Source organism: Pyxicephalus adspersus, chromosome 3 (genome assembly GCF_032062135.1).
Source record: "Pyxicephalus adspersus chromosome 3, UCB_Pads_2.0, whole genome shotgun sequence".
Classification (NCBI taxonomy): domain Eukaryota; kingdom Metazoa; phylum Chordata; class Amphibia; order Anura; family Pyxicephalidae; genus Pyxicephalus; species Pyxicephalus adspersus.
Window position 1 is genome coordinate 136,642,104 of NC_092860.1, and position 24,529 is coordinate 136,666,632.

The 24,529-nt window shown below is 40.0% G+C and overlaps 1 protein-coding gene across 1 annotated transcript; it reads left to right on the top strand.

Annotated features, from left to right (window-relative positions):
- Positions 1–24,529, top strand: WFS1 (wolframin ER transmembrane glycoprotein). Its single transcript, XM_072406462.1, has 8 exons — positions 1–159; positions 3,304–3,450; positions 10,109–10,191; positions 13,305–13,449; positions 14,088–14,258; positions 15,752–15,832; positions 18,027–18,172; positions 18,995–24,529. The coding sequence occupies exons 2-8, from the start codon at positions 3,309–3,311 to the stop codon at positions 20,801–20,803; spliced, it is 2,577 nt and encodes an 858-aa protein (XP_072262563.1). The 5' UTR covers positions 1–159; positions 3,304–3,308; the 3' UTR covers positions 20,804–24,529.

Genomic DNA, 24,529 nt, shown 5'->3' on the forward strand with positions numbered 1-24,529 from the left:
CTGCTGGCATAGGCGGGTGTGGAAATTGCAGACGGTGGGAGTAATGCGAGTATGGCAGAGCTGTGACTGGAGGACACCCGGGGGGTAACAAGGGGCTGACAGCACGGGGAGGAGGCAGACACATCACCCAGGCTCTGCTAGGACTAACACCGCTAGCTGGTAAGGTCTCTGTTGTCACTGTATGGGGGCTCGGTTGGTATTTTATTCCTGACAAGCATGTAGCCAGTGAAGCATGGAGAGGTTTGATGTCATGTGTTACGTACCTGGTATGGTCAGTGGGTGGTGAATGCTGGGTGACAGCTCCATAATATATATAAATAATGCGGCAGAGGGGATTCCATGTGAAACCACAAACTGATGTCCCCTGTATAGGGAGATGTGTACTTGTATGGTAAGCCGTGTGTTCACAATCTGCAGCTTCGTTATTGCATGACTGCTGCAGGTTCTGCATATTTCTGGAGGTTGGCATATTGTATTCCGGAGTTTCTCCAAGGTTTGTTACAAGATGTGGCCTTTGATGTCTGGGTCAACCAGAACCACAGGGCCAATGGTCAGCCAGCCCAAGTAGTCAACTAGAACCACAGGGCCAATGGTCAGTCAGCCCCGATGCCCCACTGGAATCAAAGGGCCAATGGTCAGTCAGCCCCGATGCCCCACTAGGGCCAATGGTCAGTCAGCCCCGATGCCCCACTGGAATCAAAGGGCCAATGGTCAGTCAGCCCCGATGCCCCACTAGAATCGAAGGGCCAATGGTCAACCAGTCCCGGTAGCCAACTAGAACCACAGGGCCAATGGTCAGCACGCCCCGATGCCCCACTGGAATCAAAGGGCCAATGGTCAACCAGCCACGGTGCCCCACTAGAACCACAGGGTCAGTGGTCAGCCAGCTCGGGTGGTCAACCGAAACCAAAGGGCCAATGGTCAGCCAGCCCCGGTAGTCAACTAGAACCACAGGACCAATGGTCAGCCAGCCCCGGTGGTCAACTAGAACTACAGGGCCAATGGTCAGGCAGCTCCCTAACTTCTTGGAGTTAGGCCTGTAGTATTGTGGTTGTCAGCTAATGAACTCAAGGGTCCTGGGGTATTTAGTGGCCAGCTTTGAGTTGGTTCCATACACCTAATTCTACATTAGATCCTGCAAAATTGGGGCAAATCACTGTTGTCACAGATGTGGATAACACATCACCGCACCCATATGTCTGTCCTATAAGAATATCTTATCTGCAGTCTGTGAAGTCCTTCACAATTGAATCATGTTATTTCCATCATATGCAATGCTACAGAAGACATTCCAAGACTGCAGCCTGGAGGAAATGGTCAGGGGTAGGTGTGGCTGGAAACAATCTGCAAAGACTGAGCACATGTAACATGAGACTGCTAGAGATCACTGCCAATTCACTTTTATGATTCAACGCTGCCGACAGATAGGGCCGATAAGCTGGAATGGGCTTCGGGGATGTTGATGGTCGGAATTCTTACCGAAAGATATCAGCCTGGCATTACAGACAAATGGTGCTGCTCTGTAACCTGGCTTACTTATTTTACCAAGACACAGTTAGAGATTTGGTGCAGAGCACAGACTACTCCTTTCCATGGGGCCAAATTGTTGTATGGATTCTTTGAAAAACCTTTTCCAGAAAGTGAGCCCTTGCAATATTCATGACTAATAATCAGCACACTTAGGCAATGACCCATGCAATGTCTGACTGCTGCAAGCTATGCCGAGGTCACTGACACTGTGCACGTCTCTGGTATCAGCCTTGGACACAGCGATGTAAGGTATTAGAGTTTTGTACATGTCTGTAGTTCTGTGTGCTGGCAATAACATTATTAATATTAATAAACAGGATTTATATATCGCCAACATATTAAGCAGCGCTGTATATTAAATAGGGATTGCAAATGACAGACTAATACAGACAGTGACACAGGAGGAGGAGAGGAGCCTGCCCCGAAGAGCTTACAATCTAAGAGGTGGGGGAAGTAACACACAATGGGAGGGGACATATGTAAAGGAGGGAGTTAGTGAGGGTTTAGAAGATGAGTAGGCAAGTTTGAAAAGATGGTTTTTGAGTGCTCTTTTAAATGAGCAGAAAGTAGGAGCAAGCCGAATAGGAGGAGGAAGACAATTCCAGAGAGACGGGGCAGCTCTAGGAAAGTCTTGGAGGCATGCGTGTGATGAGGTTAAGAGTAAGGAAGTCAATAGTCGGGTATTGGAGGAGCAAAGAGAGTGGCTGGGGGAGTATTTCTTTTACCAGGTCAGAAAGGTAAGTGGGATAAGAATTGTGGAGGGATTTGAAGGCAAAGCACAGGAGCTTGAATGTTCTAGATCTGCAGATTATGGTTTGTTTTAATGCAATGAATAGCAGATCTCATGTGGCTGGCAGCAACCATGAATGTTTCCTGAACATTGGGGGTGACCTTGGGGGTGACGGTGGTTGCCAGCAGTAAAGTAAAACTTACCACCTATGTGATAAAGACAGTTGGCAGCAATGAGAACTTTTGCACTACTAAAGCCCATATAAAAAAGGTTTCAGTTGAATATTTACCAATCGTTAAAAATCATTTTATTGATATTGTTTACATACCCCTTAGGCTACGTACACACTTGCAATATTTGTTGTTGACAACGACCAATTGTTTTATAATCGTTAACCAAAAAAGTGCAAAATAACAATTATTGCATGTGTGTATGTAACTTTAAAGTCATTCAGGATGATTGTGTACAGAGTTCTTCTTTAACCTTTGACACAGTAATTTTCCTGCACTGGGAGTAAATAATTTATTGGCTTTCTGGTAGATCTGGAACAGGTAATGTTTATCTCTGCAATAACTTGGATGTTGATCAAACAAACTTCATTTTCTGTATCCAGATTTTTCTGGGTTGATCTGAACACATTGTACTTCATAGGAAATGATTTAATAAAGCTCTCCAAGGCTGGAGAGGATACCCTTTCATCAGTGAAGCTGGGTGATCCAGCAAACCTGGAATCCACCTGGTTCAGGATTCTAAACATTTGCTAGCAAATCATTTTAAGAAATGCATTCCAGGTTTGCTGGATCACCCGGCTTTATTGATGAATGTGTATCCTCTCCAGCTTTGGAGCCCCATCATATTAAATTGTATCAGCATCATATCATTACATTCCTTCATACGGATTGTTCTGGAAAGTGTCATAGTGTGTCTTAATAACAGAACCATTTTTGGAATATTTCATGTTAGACTTCACATTTGCCCTTTGTTGTATAACAGGCACATTGAAGCTCAAGGAGAGAAAATATGCGTCTGTTTATCTCTTACAGAAAACATGGACTCGGAGCCAGCAGCTGCCCCGCATGTATTTGGCAGATCACAGCTGAATGCAGCTACCGATCCAGAGGTGCAAGAAGACGCTCATAAAGCTGGAGCCTCCAGTCCCGGCTCACCCGGAGCATTTTCTGCTGTGCCAGGTATGCCTCGAGAAGCCTGATTTATTAAATATATGTGTGTGTGCTTATCACTATATTTCCTGTTTTATGAAAACCTCAGCATTAGCTGCCATAAATCTACTTTAACCTCGTGGCCAGGTTCATTTGTTGATTTTTTTTTTTACATGCACTGCAATGCTTATTTTTCTTAAAACACCAAAGCATGCTTTTTTTTTTTTTTTTGAGCCGGGTGGGAAGAAGCTGTAGGTGCGTGGAAGCCACTGTATTGTGACCCAACTCTTCAGTAATCACCCAAAAACAGCCGGGTGGTTACCGAAAGGTGAGGAGTGGTGTGCTTTGCTAAAAGGGGTTAGGGGGAACACTGCTTTTTGAAAGTAAAGGACTTGTAGAATGAAAAAGCGATAGCGTCATTATTTTTCTGATGCACAATAATTGGAAAACCTTTAAATTAAATATATATATATATATATATGTGTATATAAGATAATGTTCTGCTTTTCAGGTCCCTGACCTGGAACATTGTATAGACACATTTGTATTGAGCCATTTTTCTCAATACATTGGGCCTGGGATTTATTAAATCTCTCAAGGGCTGGAGAGGATACACTTTTAATCAGTGAACCTGGCTGATCCTCCAAACTTGGAGTGGATTCCTTAAAAGTCATTTGCTATTTGTTAGCAAATGTTTTGAATCCTGGACAAAACCATTCCAGGTTTCCTGCATCACCCAGCTTCACTGATGAAAGTGTATCTTCTCTAGCCTTGGCGAACTTTAATAAATCAGGCCCATTTATTTTGAAGCGGGCTTTTTTGACTGAGAGGCTTTAGCCAATGATCAGCTATCTGCAAAGCACTCTGATGACTTCATCATGCACATTCGTCAATGAGCCGTATTCAGGTATTCCCCAGACACCATCCGGTGCCCCATGACTTCTTAATTGGGCCATCTCCTGGCTTTCAGCTGCACTTGTGAAGCAGTAAATGCATCACTTTACCAGGGGAATGTTAACCTAAACCTTAACATTTTCCTATTTGCAATCCTTTGATCTGGTATATTTACAATTTACAGTTTTTTTGGGTTTTTTTTATCTCAAGGATCAGCCCTCCTGGTTTTTTTCTTGGACTTCTAAATGTTCCCCTTTGTTGGAATAGACTAGAGAAAGGAGTATTCTGTAGTATAAAACCAAAGAGAACTGTGAGGGGCTAACGCCATTCCTTGCAATTACATTTTAGAAAAGTTATTACATTGCGTACCCACAACAGAACTTAGGAGCCAGGTGCATTTTTTGCAGGAAAAGTAGTTATTTGTATTTGCAGAGACATTTGAATAGATGAAACATGGGATTAGCTGCATGTGTTGTAGAGGTGTAAGACATTTGATTTTTTTGCATGCACTCTAAGGATAAGAGCGCTTTCAGTACTGATCCTATGTTCTCACAATTTCCTGTAGTGTGTTAACAAAGGCTAGGGTTAAACACACTGTGTGACTGGCAGGTTTATGGCATACTATTTACAAGCTTTAATACTTGTGAGGAATCTTCTTCTGCTCTCCATGACTGGGTGTTACTGGAAACGGGTATCTATTTGTAGTAAATGAGCAGCCAGGAGTTCAGGCTTATCATGATGCTACTCCATCCCACAGGCTACAGCAAGAAGTCAAAATAAATTATTGGCAATGAAAATGCAGTTATACCTAAAACTAAATATGTTGTTACCAAAAAAGTTGCACCTAATTAAAATATGGATACCCATAGTATTTCTGCAAGGCTCCTTTTCCAAACTTTGAATTATTATTATATTAAACAGTATTTATTTAGTGCCAACGTATTACCCAGCGCTGTACATTAAATAGGGGTTGCAATTGACAGAAGAATACAGACAGTGACCCAGGAGGAGAGGACCCTGCCCCGAAGAGCTTACAATCTAGGAGATGGGGGAAGTATCACACAATTGGAGTGGATATATGTAGTGGTGGGAACTAGTGCGGGTTTACAAGACAGAAGAAGATGGGTATCCAAGTTTGCAAAGATGCGTTTTGAGAGCTCTTTTAAACGAGCAGAAATTAGAAGCAAGAATAGGACGGGCACTAAAAAAGAAGTTGTGTGTAAGACTTGAATAGCAGGAAAGGCAGATTATCATGTGGCTCATTCCAGAGAGTCGGGGCAGCCCTATAAAAGTCTTGGAGTCGTGCGTGTGAGGAGGTTATGAGTGAGGAAGTCAGTAGTAGGTCATTGAAGGAGTGAAGGGAGCGGCTGAGGGAGTATTTTTCTATCAGGGCAGAAAGGTAAGTGGTACAAGAACTGTGGAGGATTTTGAAGGCAAAGCACAGGAGCTTGAATGTTGATGCTTTAGTACTACATGCTGGTTACAGTGCTTCCAATTCCAGTGGCACTCCAAGGCCTATTTATTCTGTGGGTGTGTCATTTCCAGGCACCTGTCAATAAATGGCTCCCACAGAATAATGATGGGCTGGCATAGTATAACTGCAAACTATGGGTATGATTTATGAAAGCTCTACAATGCTTGAGAGAATACACTTTCATCAGTCAAGCTGGGTAATCCAGCAACACCTGGAATGGATCTGGTCCAGGATTAAAAACATTTGCTAACAAAGAGCAAGTGATGTTTAAGAAATCCGATCAGCCGACTTTACTGACAAAAGTGTATCCTCTACACATTTGGAGAGCTTTATTAAATCAGACTCTTTGAAGGAATACCCCAAAACACCCATACATTTGTGCTTACTGCACACTGCAAAGTTTAAGTGCTTGCTTTTTGAGGGGGGGGGGGGGGTTAAAGAAAAGGACCTCTACCTCAATTCCCACATGTCTTCAGATTCTTCCTCTGTGCAATTGGTCCCCCATAACTCCAGTTTTTAGCTCCAGCATTGTAAGTATATGGATGCATAGGGCTTGTCCCTTGAGTGTTCGGAAAGAGGGAGAGGAGACTATGGCCTGCCAACAGAGTAATGAGGAGTAAAGTAAGTCAATGATAGGTTTACATCCCCTTTACACACATTTCAGTATAGGGGGAGCCCCACCCACTGACCAAAATGACAGTGATTTTGTTAAAACATATTGCCAAATTTCATATGTATCTATCAGATGAAAAAATAATTTTAATTTATATTTAGACCTGACTACTTTAAAGATAACACTACATACCAAAATAAATGCAGTGTTGTCCCCAGAGCCTTTTATCTGGTTGTACCACCGGGCACTTTTCGGTGACCACCCGGCTGTTTTTGGGTGGTTACTGAAGAGTTGGGTCACAATACAGGGGCTGCCACCAACCTGCAATTTCTTCCCACCCAGCTTAAAAAAAAATCTGGGTTTACCACTGAAATAAATAAACCCTTAAAAGACACACTATCAAACTATTGGAAATTCAATGCAGGCGGAGGGTGACAATAGCCTGTATTGACATGAGTCACTTAAATAGGAGCCTGCAGGAAGTCCTTTAAAATAACGTTATTTCATCATACGTCAGAAGTAATCCCGGGCATGCTGGGGCCTTTGTAAGTCTTAAAAATGTTTATGTAGAGTACTTTAATTAACATTGTGAAAGCATCTGTGTTTCTTTTGTTTTACTTCACAACATTCAAATATTTACATCTAAGGATAAATATACAGTTTTGTAGTCTGCTTCTAAATGTGCATTTAAACTTGTAAATGACCTGCAGTCCTCCTTTATAATACAGTTCATTAATCCTTGTGTAATTGCCTGTAGGCTGCTTTTTTATTAAATTTCCATAATCCCCTGTACAGCTGCTGTATTCAGGATGCTGGAAGGAGAGCTGCTGAAAAAGGAAGGTCATGGAAAAGCATATCTGTGCTCAGCTCATAAACTGTAGGGGAGAGGTATTGTGACAGGGTGAAGTTCAGACAGGCAGACCTGAGAAAGATTGTTGTAGTCGTATTTGCAGACTTTACCTGGTCTAAATGCAGAATCAAACCATTGTACAGGGTTTCCACTTTTCATACACATCATGGTACGCTTATGTCATTTCATTGTCTGCATTCTTCCTCATCATTCTATCGCCATCGCTTATATCTTTGCCCACTCTTCTGGGTTTGGCATTCTTTGCCACTCCAGCCATGCGCACACAAGTTCATTCATATGGGCACCCAAATCATGCAAAGAATGCCAACTGAGCTGTGCATATCAAAAAATTACTAGTAGGTAAGGCAGAATCTTTATGCCCAAGGAGACATAATACATTTTTTTTTTCTTTTTTGCAATAAAAACTACCTGCTGTCAAGTGCTTAAAGTTTCATTATTGGTTGATTCTATCCTAATATCTATTTGCTTCGAATTTTGAGCTGCAACAGAGTATGGGAATCGAATACTTTTATAAGTATGTTTTGTAATGTCAAAACATAAATCAGCATGTGGAGGAATCTCACACAAACATGGGGAGAATATACAAACTTCACACAGGCTGAGCCTTCACCAGAAACTTGGTTGGGGGACAAGAACAGGTCTTAGGCTTTGTACACACGTCAGATGATTCTTGTGTGTACAGCGCTCGTCATTCATTGATCCGTCCTGGCAGATCGATGAATGACTGTAATACAAGCGAGGGGGAGAGAGCACAGTGGGGTTCTGCTCCGTCGTTCTCCCCCTCTCCTCTCCATAGAGCAGAACGGTGCTGCTGTACAACGCTCGCCATGCATCGTTCAGTCTTTTCTTGTTGGAAAGGTAAGCAAAGCCAAAAAGTCGAACTTGTGTACGAATCCAAAGTCCTGCAAAGCCACTAAGCTTGTGTAGTGCTTGTGTAGGTCCCTAGCCATGGTCCGTGGTATCTGAGTTAGATATTGACATTGTATAATAGGGTTAATGTGTAGAAGAAAACAAGACAAATGTCTCCTTGAAGCTGTATACCCAGAGATATCTGGGCGTGTTCTCACAGGAATAGAACAGCTGTCCTGATAAGAATGTTACAAATCCAGGAGGTGAGTGCACGCTGTTCTGACAGCTATAGAAACCATTTATGAGATGTTATTTGTCTGCAAGAGATAAAAACAGATTTTTCCTGTTTGGTCTCAGCTTCCAGTAGTAGAGGAAGAAAGAAACCACATTGCTCTGAAATTTGTACTGGAAAGCTGGTTGAATGTTGTGCAAGCTTAAGGGAACCTTTAGAAATATCTCTGCAGTCCAATAGTAACGTTTTGTATTTCAAAAGACCTAGAGGACACATTCTAGCTTCTGATTGCCTCCAATGGTTTGTCTTTCCAAATACCATGGGGCACAGTATCCCTTTGACTTGCTCCAGAAAACATTGGTAATGTGTCCTTTCGTTCATGGAAACATAGCCACAGCCCTGGTCGTGTGAAGAGGGACTGTAGTCCTACACATTTGAATGTTGTTGCCGGGGAGGATTCCTGAAATTTCTTTATAATTCACAGATTACTTGTAATTATTGTCTGTAGATAGCAACCCTCACAGCACAAACTTCTTTAGAATATTATCAATGTTGTTTTACTCTCTCTATAATCTACAGTAGAACCTACAGGGCCAATTTAGGATAAGTGTAGTTTCAGGTTAACTGAGGTAACTCTGAAACTGAGGTTTCTCAGCCATTTAGCACTAAACTTGAATGGGGAGACTTGTCCCCATTCACCTCTAGTGCTGAATGGCTGAGAAAAGGGAAACCCTAATGACGCTTGAGCCGTCATCAGGGTTTCCCTTCTCTCAGCCAATCATAGAACGGAGCAATCAGTGGAGCTCTGCTCTGCTCTCTCAGTGGAGCTGTGGTATGTGTTCTTGGATGCCGGACACATGCCACAGCTCAACTAGGGCTGCATGAGCAATCGGTAGCTGTCGGGTGCCAATTATCTGAATTTTACAGTTATCTGAGTACCGGATAACCATGGTTCTACTGTATTTTGAATGGTGCAGCAAGACTTAACCATCCTTCCCACCACTTCTTTTCTGCTGCCTCTTTGTATTTCTCTTCAAATTCAAGCTCCTTTGGCTTCAAATCCCTCCATAGTTCTAGTAGAAAAATTTACCCCTAACCACTCTCTCCGCTCCTCCAATGACCTACTACTGACTTCCTCACTCATAACCTCATCACACACACGGCTACAAGACTTTTCTGGAGCTGCCCCGACTCTCTGGAATGGTCTTTGTTGTCCTACGCTCTTCTGGGCATGGTCCCCTTCTCCTTCTGTGTCACTATCTGTCTGTCATTTGCTACCCCTATTTAATGTACAGCGCTGCATAATATGTTGGCGCTATATAAATCCTGTTTAATAATAATTAAATAATATGTTACAATATAAGAAGGAACAGCCATATGTGCATATTACATGTGACTAAGTGAAGGCTGACTAGTGATCTGCATTCAAGTACATTATATTCAATAGTAGTAAGGAAAAGCAAGGGAGAAAAATGGAGACTGACAAAACTACCTGTTGAATAAAAACTCAGTAACTGCAGAATGTTGTATTTCATATGCCAGTATGTCTGATGGGAGGGTGTTTCATATAAGGCATTTTGCAGCAGAAAAACATGATCTAGTGTTGATTGAAAATATGAGTTATGCAACCTGCTGTAAAAATTGCACAATGTTTAGAAAGTGTGGTTTAGCTGATATCCAGTGAGCTGTTCACTGTAGATTGGAAGATGTATGGCAATAGAGTTGATCTATGAAATGTGTATTTTTTCATTGCAGAAAACATGGTTGAAGATCAGGATGGCACATTGCAGGAGCTGCTAGAAAAAGCCAGAGCCGGTGATCCCAAGTTTCAGAGTGAGGTATGCGGTTGCTCCAGAATAGAGTTCTGGAATTCACTGTACATAAAGCAGCCAGCCAGAATGATTCACCAAATAAACATTGTTTAGTTTCACACACCTCCACAAACCACACAGCCTGCAAATACCAATGTCTACTGATGGTGCTGTGCTGCAATAATATACAGCTGATTTTCTTTATCTTCTGTATCTGCCTTCTCAAAGCTTTTATATACTCAAGTGTAAAATATAGCATTTTATGCAGGTTTAAAGTTAGGGCTACATTAGCTTTCTTTTATCTGTGCTATTTCTTTAGCTTTCCTGCCAGCAACACACTTGATGTCCTAGGGTGACAACACCTACTCGCTGTACTGTATCAATGAAGGAAGCAGTGTTGTCACTTTACAACATGAGTACAGATAATTTCCTTTACTTCTCTTCTATACCATGGGGGAAAGTTTTTCTGCAGTTCACAGAAAACAATGCTAACTGATGGGAGTCAGCAGGGGCAGTGACATCAGCAATTACAAAAAAAAAGGTTCTCTGGTAGGTTTGTAATGTACTTTATGCACTCTTTTTACAGATTTCAATGTGTAAGAAACCAAAAAGGGAGCAACTAAGATTTACCATAATCTCTGTTGTTGCAAGAAACTACGTAACTGTAAAAAAAAAATAAACTGTAAATGATAGGTCTATTGTTACAAAGCTGGGTATAAATTGAAAGCCCAAGCCCAGGGCAATACTGCCTATTTCCATCTTCTCTCCCTCAAGTCTTCTGCTGCTGGATGTTGTTGCTTCTCTGGGTCAAAAATGCTCAGTCATTTAACCAACTTTCTGTGAGCCCAAGGTGTCAAGAACCTGCCCAAGGTTTGTCATCCATCCCCTCCAGGCTTGAAGTCTGCATAATGCTTTTCTGGGTCAGAAAATGCTTATTTATCCTACTTCCCATCAGCCCAAGGGCTCCAAGAGTGGTGGTGAAACATCAAAACCTAAAAAGTTTGTCTTTGAACAGTAAGTTCTTTGAACTAGTCCAGAGTTCCTTAATAACGAGAAATCTTTTTATATAATGTCTATCTGTGTGTTTAGTGTCTCTAAGGGAGTACACGATAAACATGAAAATAAACACTTTGTTTTTCTCATCAGCTGAACGCATTTTCTTTGATTAGCAACAGAAGCATATTTGATCACAAGGCTGTGGGCTTCCTCAGCAAAAACAGTCCTGGCAATGACATGCTAATATGGACTCAGCACATTCTTCTGTCTTACATGCGTGTGACATTTCGTGTTTGTTCCAAGCTTCCTCACTGGCTTCAGCTGAGTGATAAGAACAGATACAACAAATACAGCAAATATAGCCCTCTGTATGCAGACATCGTCCTGAATATGAAATCCAGTTGAAGAAATACAGCGTTTCATGAGCAAAAAATTAGTTTTGGAATGGATATGCGGACAACACTTGCAAATATATATATAATTTTTTTTTTTTTTTTTTTGCAAGTGTTGTCCGCATACCCATTCCAAAACTAATTTTTAGATTAGATAGATATATATGTGAAGAACTGGTCATGACCTCACTGTTGTGCCACTGCGTGCAGCTTAGTCTGATTATACAAGCAAGGTTTCGTAATGTGGGAAATCAGTTTCTGCAACAAAGAATGGAAAATTCTAGTAGTATTGGGTGAATAATGGCAAGGTAAGGAATGCTTTGTGTATATCATTAAATACTGTGATTCTGGATCATCTTGTAAGCACAAGAACCCTTGCAGCATTCTGGCACGTGACAGGCTTAGACTATGGCTGCTTACTAAAGAAGCTGCACTTTACAAAAGTTTACAAACTTAACACACAATTTTCTTTTGATGTACCTGGACTTTATTAAAGTGGAATTAAAGTCCCACTTTGACCTGATTCAGGCTGTACTGATTCAGGCAGGTGGTTATTGCAGAAAGGGACAGATGATGTCCCTTCTTTAATACTTGTTCTTATCTGCCTGATTGCCACCCAGCAATCGGCAATTCCTGGCAGGGGAGTTAGGTCCCTCCAGCATGGCCAGTCAAGTTAGCCAAAGATCATCAACAGGAAAAAAAAAAGAAAGATGGTGTCCTGCAAGGGAATGGGGATAGGTGAGTATTGTTGGTTTAGTTAAAATTTAAACAGAAAATTTCTTTAGTCATTTACTGACTTGACATTAATACAATTAAATCTAGCTTGTTCTGTGCCAATGAGTTTTGCTGATATTTTGCACAGCTGTATGAAGTAAGCCTAAATGTTTATTTGCTTGTGTGTCCACTTTACAGCCTGCACTATATCCTTTGCACAAAGTAATTCCAGATCAGTAGTACCAGTCATGTCTGTAGTTCCTCGTCCTTCTAAGAAACCAGAACATTCTTCTATCACTCTAAAAGTGACCTTCTGTTCCTCATTTCTTCCGTCCTTATCAGTATGTCATACAATATGATGTACATATAATATTCTTGGAATTGGATATGTAACAGACCTAAAATAAATCCCTTTGTAGGTAACTAACTGATGTATTTTCAGTTTCACCAATATTATTTGGACTACAAACATGTCTTCTCATTTCTTAATCACATGGGAAGCAAAAGGGTTTGTACTTTACAGAGGAAAGTTTGGAATGCAAATGATAATGTTTGAGATTGGAATTAAATTAATCAGATGTGACAAGGACACTGAATTTCTTGCAGAATAAAAAATGTTGTATTGTAAAATACCACATCAGATATGTATAGTAAAACACCATCTGGGCCAAAGAAGACACACAAATAGCAGTGGCAGGTTTGTATATTTCTTGGCAGTAGTTATCAGGAAAAAATAACCCACGTTTGTAATTACCGCTAGCTGACGGTAGGTCTGGGCATTGTGCTGATATAAATCGGTGGATGGGGGTGGTCAGGAGGGGGTCATATCTCTTCCACTATCAATGAAAAACCAGTTGCAAGCAATATCTTAATTTTATTAAACTTTACCAGTCATTAAAAAAAAAAGGAATAAAAAGTAGTCTTTGACTTTAGACTTTGATCACACAATTAAAAAGGTACGATTTACATTCTGTGTATGGTCTCTTCTGCAGCTCAAAATTGCCACTTGGGATTGATTTTTTTCCCCCTGTATTGCAGGTTGGTAAATACTACCTAAAACTTGCTGAGGAGCAGGATGAAGAAGTGAACAGCTGTGCTGCAGTACATTGGCTCATCCAATCTGCTAAGCAAGGTCGAAGAGACGCAGTGAAGCTTCTGCGGAAATGTTTGGCAGACAGAAGAGGTGTGTTTTTACTGCAGTCTTCCATGAGCTAATATTGGCTACAATGCATGCTTCCTTTGTAGGCCTCTTTTTATTTATTATCTTTGCAACTTTTCATTAGAACCTGGCCATTATCTTTTAAGCAATTAGCAAATTTTAAAAGACAATTTAATTTTGCAACTTTTCATTAGAACCTGGCCATTATCTTTTATTATCTTTGCAACTTTTCATTAGAACCTGGCCATTATCTTTTTTTTTTTTTTTTTTTTTTTTTTTTTAAACCCTCCAAAACCAAGGCTGGAAAGGATAGACTTTTATCAGTGCAGCTGGGTGATCCAGCAAACCTGGAATGGATCTTGACCAGAATTGAAAACATTTGCTAACAAATGACTTTTAAAAATCTATTCCAGGTTTGCTGAATCACCCAATTTCACTGATGAAAGTGTATCCAGCCTTGAAGAGCTTTAATAAATCGGCTCCATTGTGTCCAGTGCTCCTAGAAAGAACCAACAGAGACAAAAATTATGAATACTGATTGATTTTGTAGCAGTATGTGCTGATTTGTACAAAATGATGCGCTTTATGCCATTGTTACCATTGTGAGTGGTACAGATGTTATGATATTACAGAAATATTTCCCTTGTACTTTCCTTGTCTAGGAATCACAAATGAGAATGAGAACGAAGTAAAAAAACTGTCCTCAGAAACAGATTTAGAGAGGGCAGTGAGAAAGGCAGCTCTGGTCATGTATTGGAGACTAAACCCAAAGAAGAAAAAGCAGCTTTCCGTGTCTGAGCTGCTGGAGAACGTAGGCCATGTCAATTCAGAAGGTACGTAAAAGGGCATTATTGTTCTTCTGGTATTTAGTGGTATGCTTTTCCTTTAATTATTTCTGCAGATAGATGTGTGAGTATACAACTCCATTTCTCAAGTACTTCTGGATGCTTTGCTGCAAGAAGCTTTGTAAAAGTAATGGCAATAGATTGATATAGTTTTAAAGATTATACCAGGTTAAAAACACAGAAAAAAATGTACTCTCACTGTTTTTCAGGTAAATTGAAAGGATACCTAATATACATAATAGTATGACATAATTATACTGTAGGAAATTATCCCTAGCCATACATGATATCTTTACATACACTGTGGACTATGAACCTAGTAATGACACTCTATACCTGTGTTTTTCATCCAGGGTTCCTCCAAAGAATGCTGTGAGAAGAAGTCCCGTGAGATTTGCATTTCCCCCTTAATGTATTAAAATGTACCTTTTGTGCATGCCTGAGATTGGGCATGCACAGAATTTCGTTTGAATTTGAATTTCGGCGAGGGCACAATCTGCATGGAGTTTGCAGGTTCTTCCCGTGTTTGTGTGGGTTTCCTCCGGGTACTCGGGTTTGTGTGGGTTTCCTTACACATTCCTCCCAAAAAAAAAAAAAAAAACATGCAGTTAGATTATTGGCTTTCCCCAAATTGACCTTGGACTGTGGTAATGACATATGACTATAGTAGGGATATTTGATTGTGAGCTCCTAGACAGCTAGAGACATGACTATGGAAATTGTAAAGCTCTGCATAATATGTTGGCACTTTATAAATACTCTGTAATAATAATAGCATAATAATGATATTATGGAAAGTATCTCAAAGATTTATTGCAGTTGCAAGGTAAACACTTAAAAGTATTTCCAACTTTTGAAAATATATAAAAGGAATATGTAGAGTAAAGTTCCCTCAACACAGGGCATTGTGCACAGCAACAACTATGAAAAGGCTGTTAATGTGAACTTGTTATAAAAGAATTAGTTTGAATATAGCAGGGTATTTTCTTAAACTGACCATTTATGAGCTTGTAAGCATTTGGAAAATGTTGCAGTGTGAGGCTGTTGCAATTAGGAAGGGAGGCCAACGGTGATATGCCTAATAATAAAATGTTACATACCACAAGTGATTACAACAAAGCCTTAATGACTTTACATGAAACTTTTTATATTACATCATTGTTTGTAAAGAAGTAAATTCCACTCAGAAGAACTTGGTGAAAACAAGTTTGTAACCTGCCATCAGTAAATGTAAAACATGCTTATACTTGAATTTATTGTTTCTGATATGTCTTTTGTATAACAATATTTAGTAATGTGGGGTTTTTCTGTTTTGTGAAAAAATTTGAAGAGTTCTTATGTTATTCTTATTATTCTGTTATTATTCTTATGTTATTCTTATTCTTAGAGTAAAATGCTAAAATTGCCCACTTTTAGCAGGTTTTTTTTTTTTTAATGTTCCCTGATGGGTGGTAAACCTTTTACAACTATATGTGTTACAGATGGTGAGCCACAGCCAGGCCCAATCCCAAAGTCTGCCCAAAAGGAGCGCCGAGTCCTGGAGCGCTTAGTAAGCAGTGAATGTAAGTATATATTTGTATAAAGGGTGAACATTTTTATTTATGTTTTTTTATAACGGAGATTACCCCCCCCTGACATATTTCTTACTATTAACAACGCAGTTATTTGTCCCTCCCCTCAGGCACTTGGCCTCACCTTCGATTCTGCCCTCTCATTTACCCCCCATATTCAGAACATTTCCAGATCCTGTCACTGTCACCTGCGCAACGTCTCCAAAATTCTCCCTACCTGTCCGCAGGGACCACCAAACTCCCTTGTACATGCTTTTATCATCTCTTGTCTGGACTGCTGTAACACCCTCCTCTCTGGTTTTCCAGTAACCAGACTCTCTCCTCTACAATCTGTTATGAATGCTGCAGCCAGACTCATCCATCCTTCCCACCGCACCTCTTCCGCTGCATCTCTTTGTAGTTCTCATCATTGGCTTCCATTTCACCTGAGAATCAAATTCAAGCTCCTGTGCTTTGCCTTTAAATCCTTCCACAGTCCTTGTCCCACTTACTTTTCTGACCTGGTAAAAAAATACTCCCCCAGCCACTCTCTTCTCTCCTCCAATGACCTACTAATGACTTCCTCACTCATATCCTCATCACACACGCGGCTCCAAGACTTTTCTTGAACTGCCCCGACTCTCTGGAATGAGCCACATGAAATCTGCCTTTCCTGCTATTCAAATCTTACACACAACTTCTTTTTCAATGCAAAAAAACATAATCTGCAATAAATTCTTCCCCAAATCTCTGGAATGGTCTTCCCCGTCCTATTGGGCTTGCTCCTACTTTCTGCTCAATTAAAAGAGCGCTCAAAATCCATCTTTTCAGACTTGCCTACCCAGCTTCTTCTGTCTTCCAAACCTTCACTACTTCCCACCATTCCCTATCTCCCCCCCTATTGTGTGATACTTCCCCCACCTCTTAGACTGTAAGCTCTTCTGGACAGGGTCCTCTCCTCCTTCTTTGTCACTGAGTCTGTCTGTCATCTGAAACCCCTATTTAATGTACAGTGCTGCGTAATATGTTGGTGCTATATAAATCTTGTGTAAAAATAATATTAATATGTAATGTTTTTATTATATATAAATTCTGTATTTTCAGGTAAATGTCTTTATTTCTGGGTACACCAATCACATTGCTGTCAAAGAGCATTGAGGCCACTGTGAAATACACCATTGAATGAAATATGTGATTGGTCTTATCTGCTGAAAGATTTTGTAATGTTATCTTTAAGGTCAACAAAGGAGCTAAATTAGGCCTGGCAAATTGATTGGGTTTCTGCGTGTTGACAAATGTAAAACCCAATTGAACATCAATAGTACATGTTGTATGTCTATTCTGGGTGCTTAAAAATATTACTTACTGTCTGATTTGTATGTAAAGTGGCTTCAGTTCCCCCAAGTGGTCTGTCCCCTGCTAGTAGCCTGTGCATAAGGCCCGTTGTTCCTTGTGTGGGAGCATTGGTCAAGCAGGCTCTCCACAGATTTAGTCATATATTTTTGCAATTAGCAAATCTCATAGGGATAGTTGCATTGGTTCACTGCAGAGAGGATAGTTCACATGCATAGATAAAAGCAGTCCTTATGTGCAAGCTATTGAAATAGGTCTTGCTGCAGATCACCAGCATTCACCCAAAATTCTTCTGGCCCATCATAGTGTTTACATCCTTTAGGGTTCTTTATCTAGATCAAGGCAGTCCAACTCTGGTGCTTACAGGCCATGCATTTTTTTTTCTGATGCTGTGCACCACTACATAACAATATTACTGCAGTCTGTTCCAGAAATACTAAAATTGTGATCATATTCTAGTTGTTGAGGACTGGAGTTGGTCAGCCTTGATGTAGATGTCCACGTATGCACAGTAGAACCCCATAGTGCCTATAGTCCTGGGAAATTGACCGGAGTTTCTTTGAATATGTAAAACAGCAATGCTATTCAAAGTAGAACTAAAACTCTGTAAAGTAAAATAGGATTGCCTACTCCCAATGGATGTGTGCCTTTATCAGCAGTTAAGTCATAAGTGTACTGCAGTAAGTATGCCAGTATATTGCACCACACTGTTGCAGCTTAACTAAGCAAGCATCATCACTTAGAAAAGGAGGGAGGAAAAAAACTGACAAATTGCAGGGGCGTTTGTGATATAACAAATATTTGTTTTAAGTGTCTACATTTATTACTTTTTCTTTTATCTTTCCTCTCATAGCTAAAAGCCACATTGCCTTGGATGATTTTGTGGAGATTACAAAGAAATATGCAAAGGGAATAGTACCATCCAACTTGTTCCTTTATGACGATGAAGATGATGAGTTTGCTGGGAAAAGCCCAGAGGAACTACCACTGCGACACAAGGTAATTTAGAGCTAAAGAGATCTAGATCAGTGGTCGCCAACAGGTGGTCCGCGAACCATCTCTCCCGTATGGATCACAGGCTCTGGACTTTGAGTGACACACGTCTCCCCACCCATGCAAGGCCGAAGTCAATGCATTCAGTGGTCCGCAGCTTTGAAAAGAGTGGCAACCACCGATTTAGATTTATTCAAAAATATATCCGTGGCCAATAAAGCATTCTTTTTTTAAGAGTGCATTTTCACATCTTGTAACTGCAGTCCAAACCATTTATAACTGCCTTTTAACACATATACTTCTTTTTTTTTTTTTTTAAAGCTGCCTTTAAAGGCCCAGACCAGTGTACACAATACTTTGTTTACATTCAACTCATCTGTATTCGTGTTATATCTGCAGAGTGAAAATACTTATTACTTCTGGTAGAAATGCCAGTTGTCCTAAATTCCATGTGCTCTTAATGAACATTTCTGTTTTACAAAAGTAATATTTAGAAGATCAGTATATACATGTACATTTCATCAAACCCCTAAACAGATAATTGTAAGAACACAATTATCTTGCCTACCTGTCGTCTTCTGTGTCTTAAAACCTTCACTACTCGCCCACCAATCCATATCTCGCCTCCTATTGTATGCTTCTTCCACAACTTACAGTGCTGCGTAAAATAGTGGCGCTATATAAATACTGTTTATTAATAAACCTAACAAATGAAACATTTAGGAAAGCCGACTGACCACAGTACTAATCTACTATGACTTCACAATTTCATTGGACTTTGGTTTGTTGATAATATTGTGTTTTGTTTTCATTCTGTGTTTTTTGCAGATCATGAAGTATCCACTCCATGCCATCATGGAACTTAAAGAATACCTTATAGAAATGGCATCGAAGGCTGGGATGCATTGGCTTTCCACCATTATACCAACTCATCACATCAATGCCCTCATCTTTTTCTTTATCATCAGTAACCTCACCATAGATTTTTTTGCCTTCTTTATTCCTCTGGTTGTCTTCTACTTGTCTTTTATCTCTATGGTCATCTGCACCCTGAAGGTCTTCCAAGACAGTAAAGCTTGGGAAAACTTTCGAGCCCTTACAGACCTCCTTCTCCGCTTTGAGCCAAACCTGGATGTTGAGCAAGCTGAAGTGAATTTTGGCTGGAACCATTTAGAGCCATATATTTACTTTTTAATATCTGTCTTTTTTGTTATATTTTCGTTTCCTATTTCAGATCGGCTCTGGATTCCTTGTTCAGAGTTAGCCATTATCTCTATCTTCTTCACGATTACCAGCTATCTGAGTTTGAACACAAGTGCAGATCACTTCACCCGTCAAGCTTTATTCACTGAAATAGCTGCTGGAGCTCTCACCTTTGTAGTTATGCTGCCTGAATCTGTGCCCTATGTTCACCTACTTAGTAAAACGTTCTTTACCGTACCTGTTGGACATTTTATAATTTTCCACATAAGTGTCCCATGCATACTTTTCATGTACTTATTTTATCTCTTCTTCAGAATGGCACAGCTCCGAAACTTCAAGGGTGTGTACTGCTACCTGATACCATACCTGGTGTGCTTTATGTGGTGCGAGCTTTCTGTTGTCATTCTTCGGGAATCTACTACCATCGGCCTTATCCGAGCGTCCATTGGCTATTTCCTGTTTCTATTTGCCCTTCCTATACTACTCGTGGGCATCGCTATCATGTGTGTTGTTCATTTCATCAAGTGGTTTGTGTGTCTGGAACTGACCAAGATTGTGGTGACACTGGTCTTGTTAAGTGTTCCACTGTTTCTTCGTTGGTGGTCTAAAGCCAACTATTCTTTGGTAGGAATGGTAAAGTCTTTAACTAAAAGCTCTATTGTGAAGCTGATATTGGTATGGATCACAGCCATTGTAATGTTTTGTTGGGTGTACGTCTACCGCTCTGAGGGAATGAAAGTTTACAACTCCACGCTGACTTGGCAGCAGTATAGCTTTTTGTGTGGCCCAAGGGCATGGAAGGAGACCAACATGGCAAGGACCCAGATTCTGTGCAGCCACTTAGAAGGCCATAGAGTGACTTGGACAGGGAGGTTCAAGTATGTCCGTGTCACTGAGATAGACAACAGTGCCGAGTCTGCTGTCAACATGCTTCCCCTTCTTATTGGAGATTGGATGAGATGCCTTTATGGAGAGGCATATCCTTCTTGTAATCCACAGAACGTCACAATAGAGGAGGAAGAATTGTGTCGGCTAAAGTTTCTCTCTAAACATGCCTGCCATATGAAGAAGTTTGACCGATACAAATTTGAGATATCAGTTGGTATGCCTTTCAGCAGTAAAAATGTCAACAGGACGCTTGAGGAAGAAGATGTCACCAAAGATATTGTGCTGAAAGCTAGCAATGAATTCAAAACGGTCCTGTTAGGCTTGCGGCAAGGAAGCATGATAGAGTTTAGCACCATACTTGAGGGACGCCTGGGAAGCAAGTGGCCGGTCTTTGAACTTAAAGCTATCAGCTGCTTAAATTGCATGGCTAAACTCACTCCAGCCTCCAGACATGTTAAGATAGAGCAAGACTGGAGACGCAATGTTCACACCGCGATTAAGTTTGCCTTTGATTTCTTCTTTTCCCCTTTTCTCTCTGCAGTGTGAAAATTTAAAGAACCAACATTGCTGTGTCTTTAAAATGCTGAAACCAAAGTGAGATCTGACATAGCTCAAAGTATAAGAACATCTTTCTGACTAATCTGATATTGTAAGGCAGATCAATTCCACTTGAGGTTGTTTTCTTGGCACCAATAATTTGCTGATAGAGTGTTAGAATTATCAGCATGGTAATATAATTTCATCAAATTGGTGTTAGGATTAAGGTCAGGATTATAATGCTAAGCGCTGGCTGCTTGGTTTATATATTTTCTGGATCACTTAGCAAGCACAAAGCAGGTCAGATAAAAGTCAGAACCTCTGATCTGTTTTCTTGTTCCAGTCCAGTGACTAGTAGCTAAACCATTGAATAAGCATGACCTAAAGGAACAATGGCCTCCAATTTTCTTATACTCTTTACCAAAACGCCTGCAATTGTTTAGAGAGGATAAAGATGCACATATATACAGCTGACAGTCGGCCATCACCCTATTCAATATAAACAGTGGTGATAAACTGACATGTTCACTTTTACGAATGATCACTAGTTCATGAACTGGTAAATGCAACCATTTGCTGGTGGTTTCACTTCTACTGCTAGATGTTGACAGTGGATAGGCCATGTAAATTACTTTCCAGTACGGTGATGCTATTCCAGTTGCCAGTTTAGGTAACTCTTAGTGCAGTCAGAACACTGATCACTCTATTGCAAATCTGCCATTATGAAAGTGGCAATCAGAATCTAAAAAAATGGACTGCAAAGAAGTGGAAATCAGTTATCCAATTGCCACTATAAGTGTGCTTCAAAATAATATATTACTGTGAAGCTGTGCCTGAAAATAACTACCTTCATGCCCATGTGAAACTCCTTGGACCCTACACCCAGGGTGTACACTTTCTTCAAGGAGGGATTTTGACTTTTTCCCTTTAGCTCCTGATCCATATGTCTTTTAATTCAACTATAAAATACCATAATTTTTTTGGCCCACACTGGACCTGACATTTGGGAGTTGAATGACAAGTTACAATCTTGAAAGGTTAGCTCAAGTTCACTTAAGTACCTCTTTTGTTTTATTGTATCTGTTTTTCCAATGGGAAATGTTTTGTTTTGTTACAAATAGGGTCTGTGTACATTGAACTGTAATGACTTAAAATAGTCTAGAATGTTTCATATTCTCTGATCTACAAACACAAGTGCCCATAGCAACTAATTAATTAGTCAAGTAAGTCAATAAAGGAACTATCATGAGTCCGGCAGGAGGCATTCTTATGTATGCTCCAGTCATTGTTTATATATGACCTCATTTAGCAATAGCTTGATTTTCCCATTGGATGGAACAGATGTTTTGAAGACAAACTATTACTGTTTACAGAGTTGGTCATTAGGCTGCCCTTATGATATCAGACTTTCCAGAAAGGGGCGGTTGCACCTTAAACGTTATTACTTGCACTTTGTCACTTGCGTAGACAATATATCTTGTACTTTTTGGGAGCATAGAAATTAAACTGTGCCTATTAGTTTCTAGTGTGATGTTTTTGTGTATTTTTTTTTCTATAAATGTGGATTTCTATATCCCTGTGGAACTAATAGATCTATAGTTTATGTAGCTCACCTGTCACATGTTTTTAACATGTCATGCCTTTATTATTAAAGCACTTGATATTTTTCACAGAAAGGTTTCCTCAATATGTCTCTTCATGGAAAATGGTACATGTCCACATTTTATTTTTTGAAGCCTCGTTGAAAATCTTAGTCTAACTACCAGGATTCACAAACTGTGGGACTGCATAATTCTTTATTACTTCTTTATTATGCAGTTTCACTTTCTGCCTCTTGGTGAGGAAACATTTCAGTGCAAAACATGTTTTCAGGACTTGGGATTATATATTCCTTGCGGTTTTATTGATTCTTTTTCCTTTGTTATAATAGGGCCCATCCACATATATATGAGACAGCCCATTAAACTCTTGCATATTTGACCAGGGGTTGTTCACAGCTCAGTATTGGTGATGCAGTGCTGCAAGGTTTTCACTCGCTCATTTTTTGACCATTGTCACCATTTATCTTTGACAGTTGTTACTCAATCTCTACACCTCTTCATTGATAATTGTAACTTTTTAGCTTCACCAAAACTTCAATACAATGTCTAGTGTTCCAATTAAGTATAAAAACTACTTTTTGTTTTGTAATCAGGCTTATTCAGTAAGGTAAGGAACAAGTTCACTCGGATATCATTATATAGGCATCTCTATACTAATAAGTAACAGACAAGCAATAACATAAATGTAACGGTCTGCAGAGGTTGCATTAGGTTAGAAATATATAATGCAGGAGCTTTCAGGATATCAGGGTCCACCAGCTGTGCAGTTTCATATATCAATAAATCACTTAACTGGACTGCTATTGCAGAATTTCCATTATGATATTCCTTGTGTATGACAGCTCATCTACCCAGCACAGTGTTAATGTGTCTGACTGCTGAAATGATTTGTCAAGTAATTGGTTGCTCTGGGTCACCGGACATCATTGCTCTTTGCACTGCCTTAGTAATAATGTCGGGAGGAGTACTGATCCTAGCTATAAAGGTTTTATTGATATAGTAGATCAAATCAAGCATTTCAATTTGTTTGCCTTTCCAAATCTTGCAAAAGCTTTGTATATAGCAGCTACATTAACATAGCAAATACAGTATTGTGTAAACCACTAAACGTCATCCTAGTGCTCAACCCAGAATTTTTTTTAGCTGTGTGGGAAGACCGTGTAGGATGGTGGCAGCCCCTGTATTGTGACCCAACTCTTCAGTAACTGCCCAAAAACAGCCGGGTGATTACTGAAAAGTGCCGGGTGGTGCGCCCAGGTAAAAGGGGAGGGGGAGATCATGGTCATCCACGAAATTAAAATATGTGGACTGTGTTTTAGAAATCACAAGGTTGTATGGTACATGTAAACTCATTGATGTCAGCAAATTCCTGTAGTGTTGGGTTCTCTTTAAATAGCTACTGAGGTCACATGAGTCTATATAAAAGGATCTAACAGGCAGTCTGGTATTCTGTTGCTGCTCATTTATTGAGGTAATTATGGCACAGCATTTAAACACTTAATGCCACCATAAGTGAACAGAACAAAGAAATGGCACTCGGTTCTCTGATTGCCACTTAGTTCCTAATTATTTCAGTCCACAAATAACCCCAGTAGTGGCAGGTTCTCTTTAAATTTACCTCTAAAGTTGTGCTGAAAGGTTAAATACATTCTGGAGTTTATGAAAATGAAATTAGGAATAGGAGATCTTATACCATAGTAATTATGTGCTACCTCTATGTGCAGGCTAGGCCTGGTTTTACCAATCTGAAGGTATGCATGGTCATCCATTGGCTGTATGTTGGGACTTTTAATTAATCAGCAACTGCAGCTCTCTGTATGTGTTATATGGGATAAAGTTACAGTTCAGGTGTATTGATGGATAAACAGCTTTATTTCACCTCCTGTATTTAACACTACATATGAAAAAACTGCTGGTCTTATCTGTGTACTGCATATTATTGGAAATATATACAGCCTTATGTGAATTCCAGGTAACTGATGCCTTTTACTGTTTAGTAAATGTATATAACACTGTTTTGTTTCATTTGGCACTTATAATTTTTATCTTGTACACTTGTCCTTATTGGATAATGATGATATGTATGTATAAAGCCTGCTGTAAGCAAAGTAAAAATCTCCTTCTTACAGAAGAA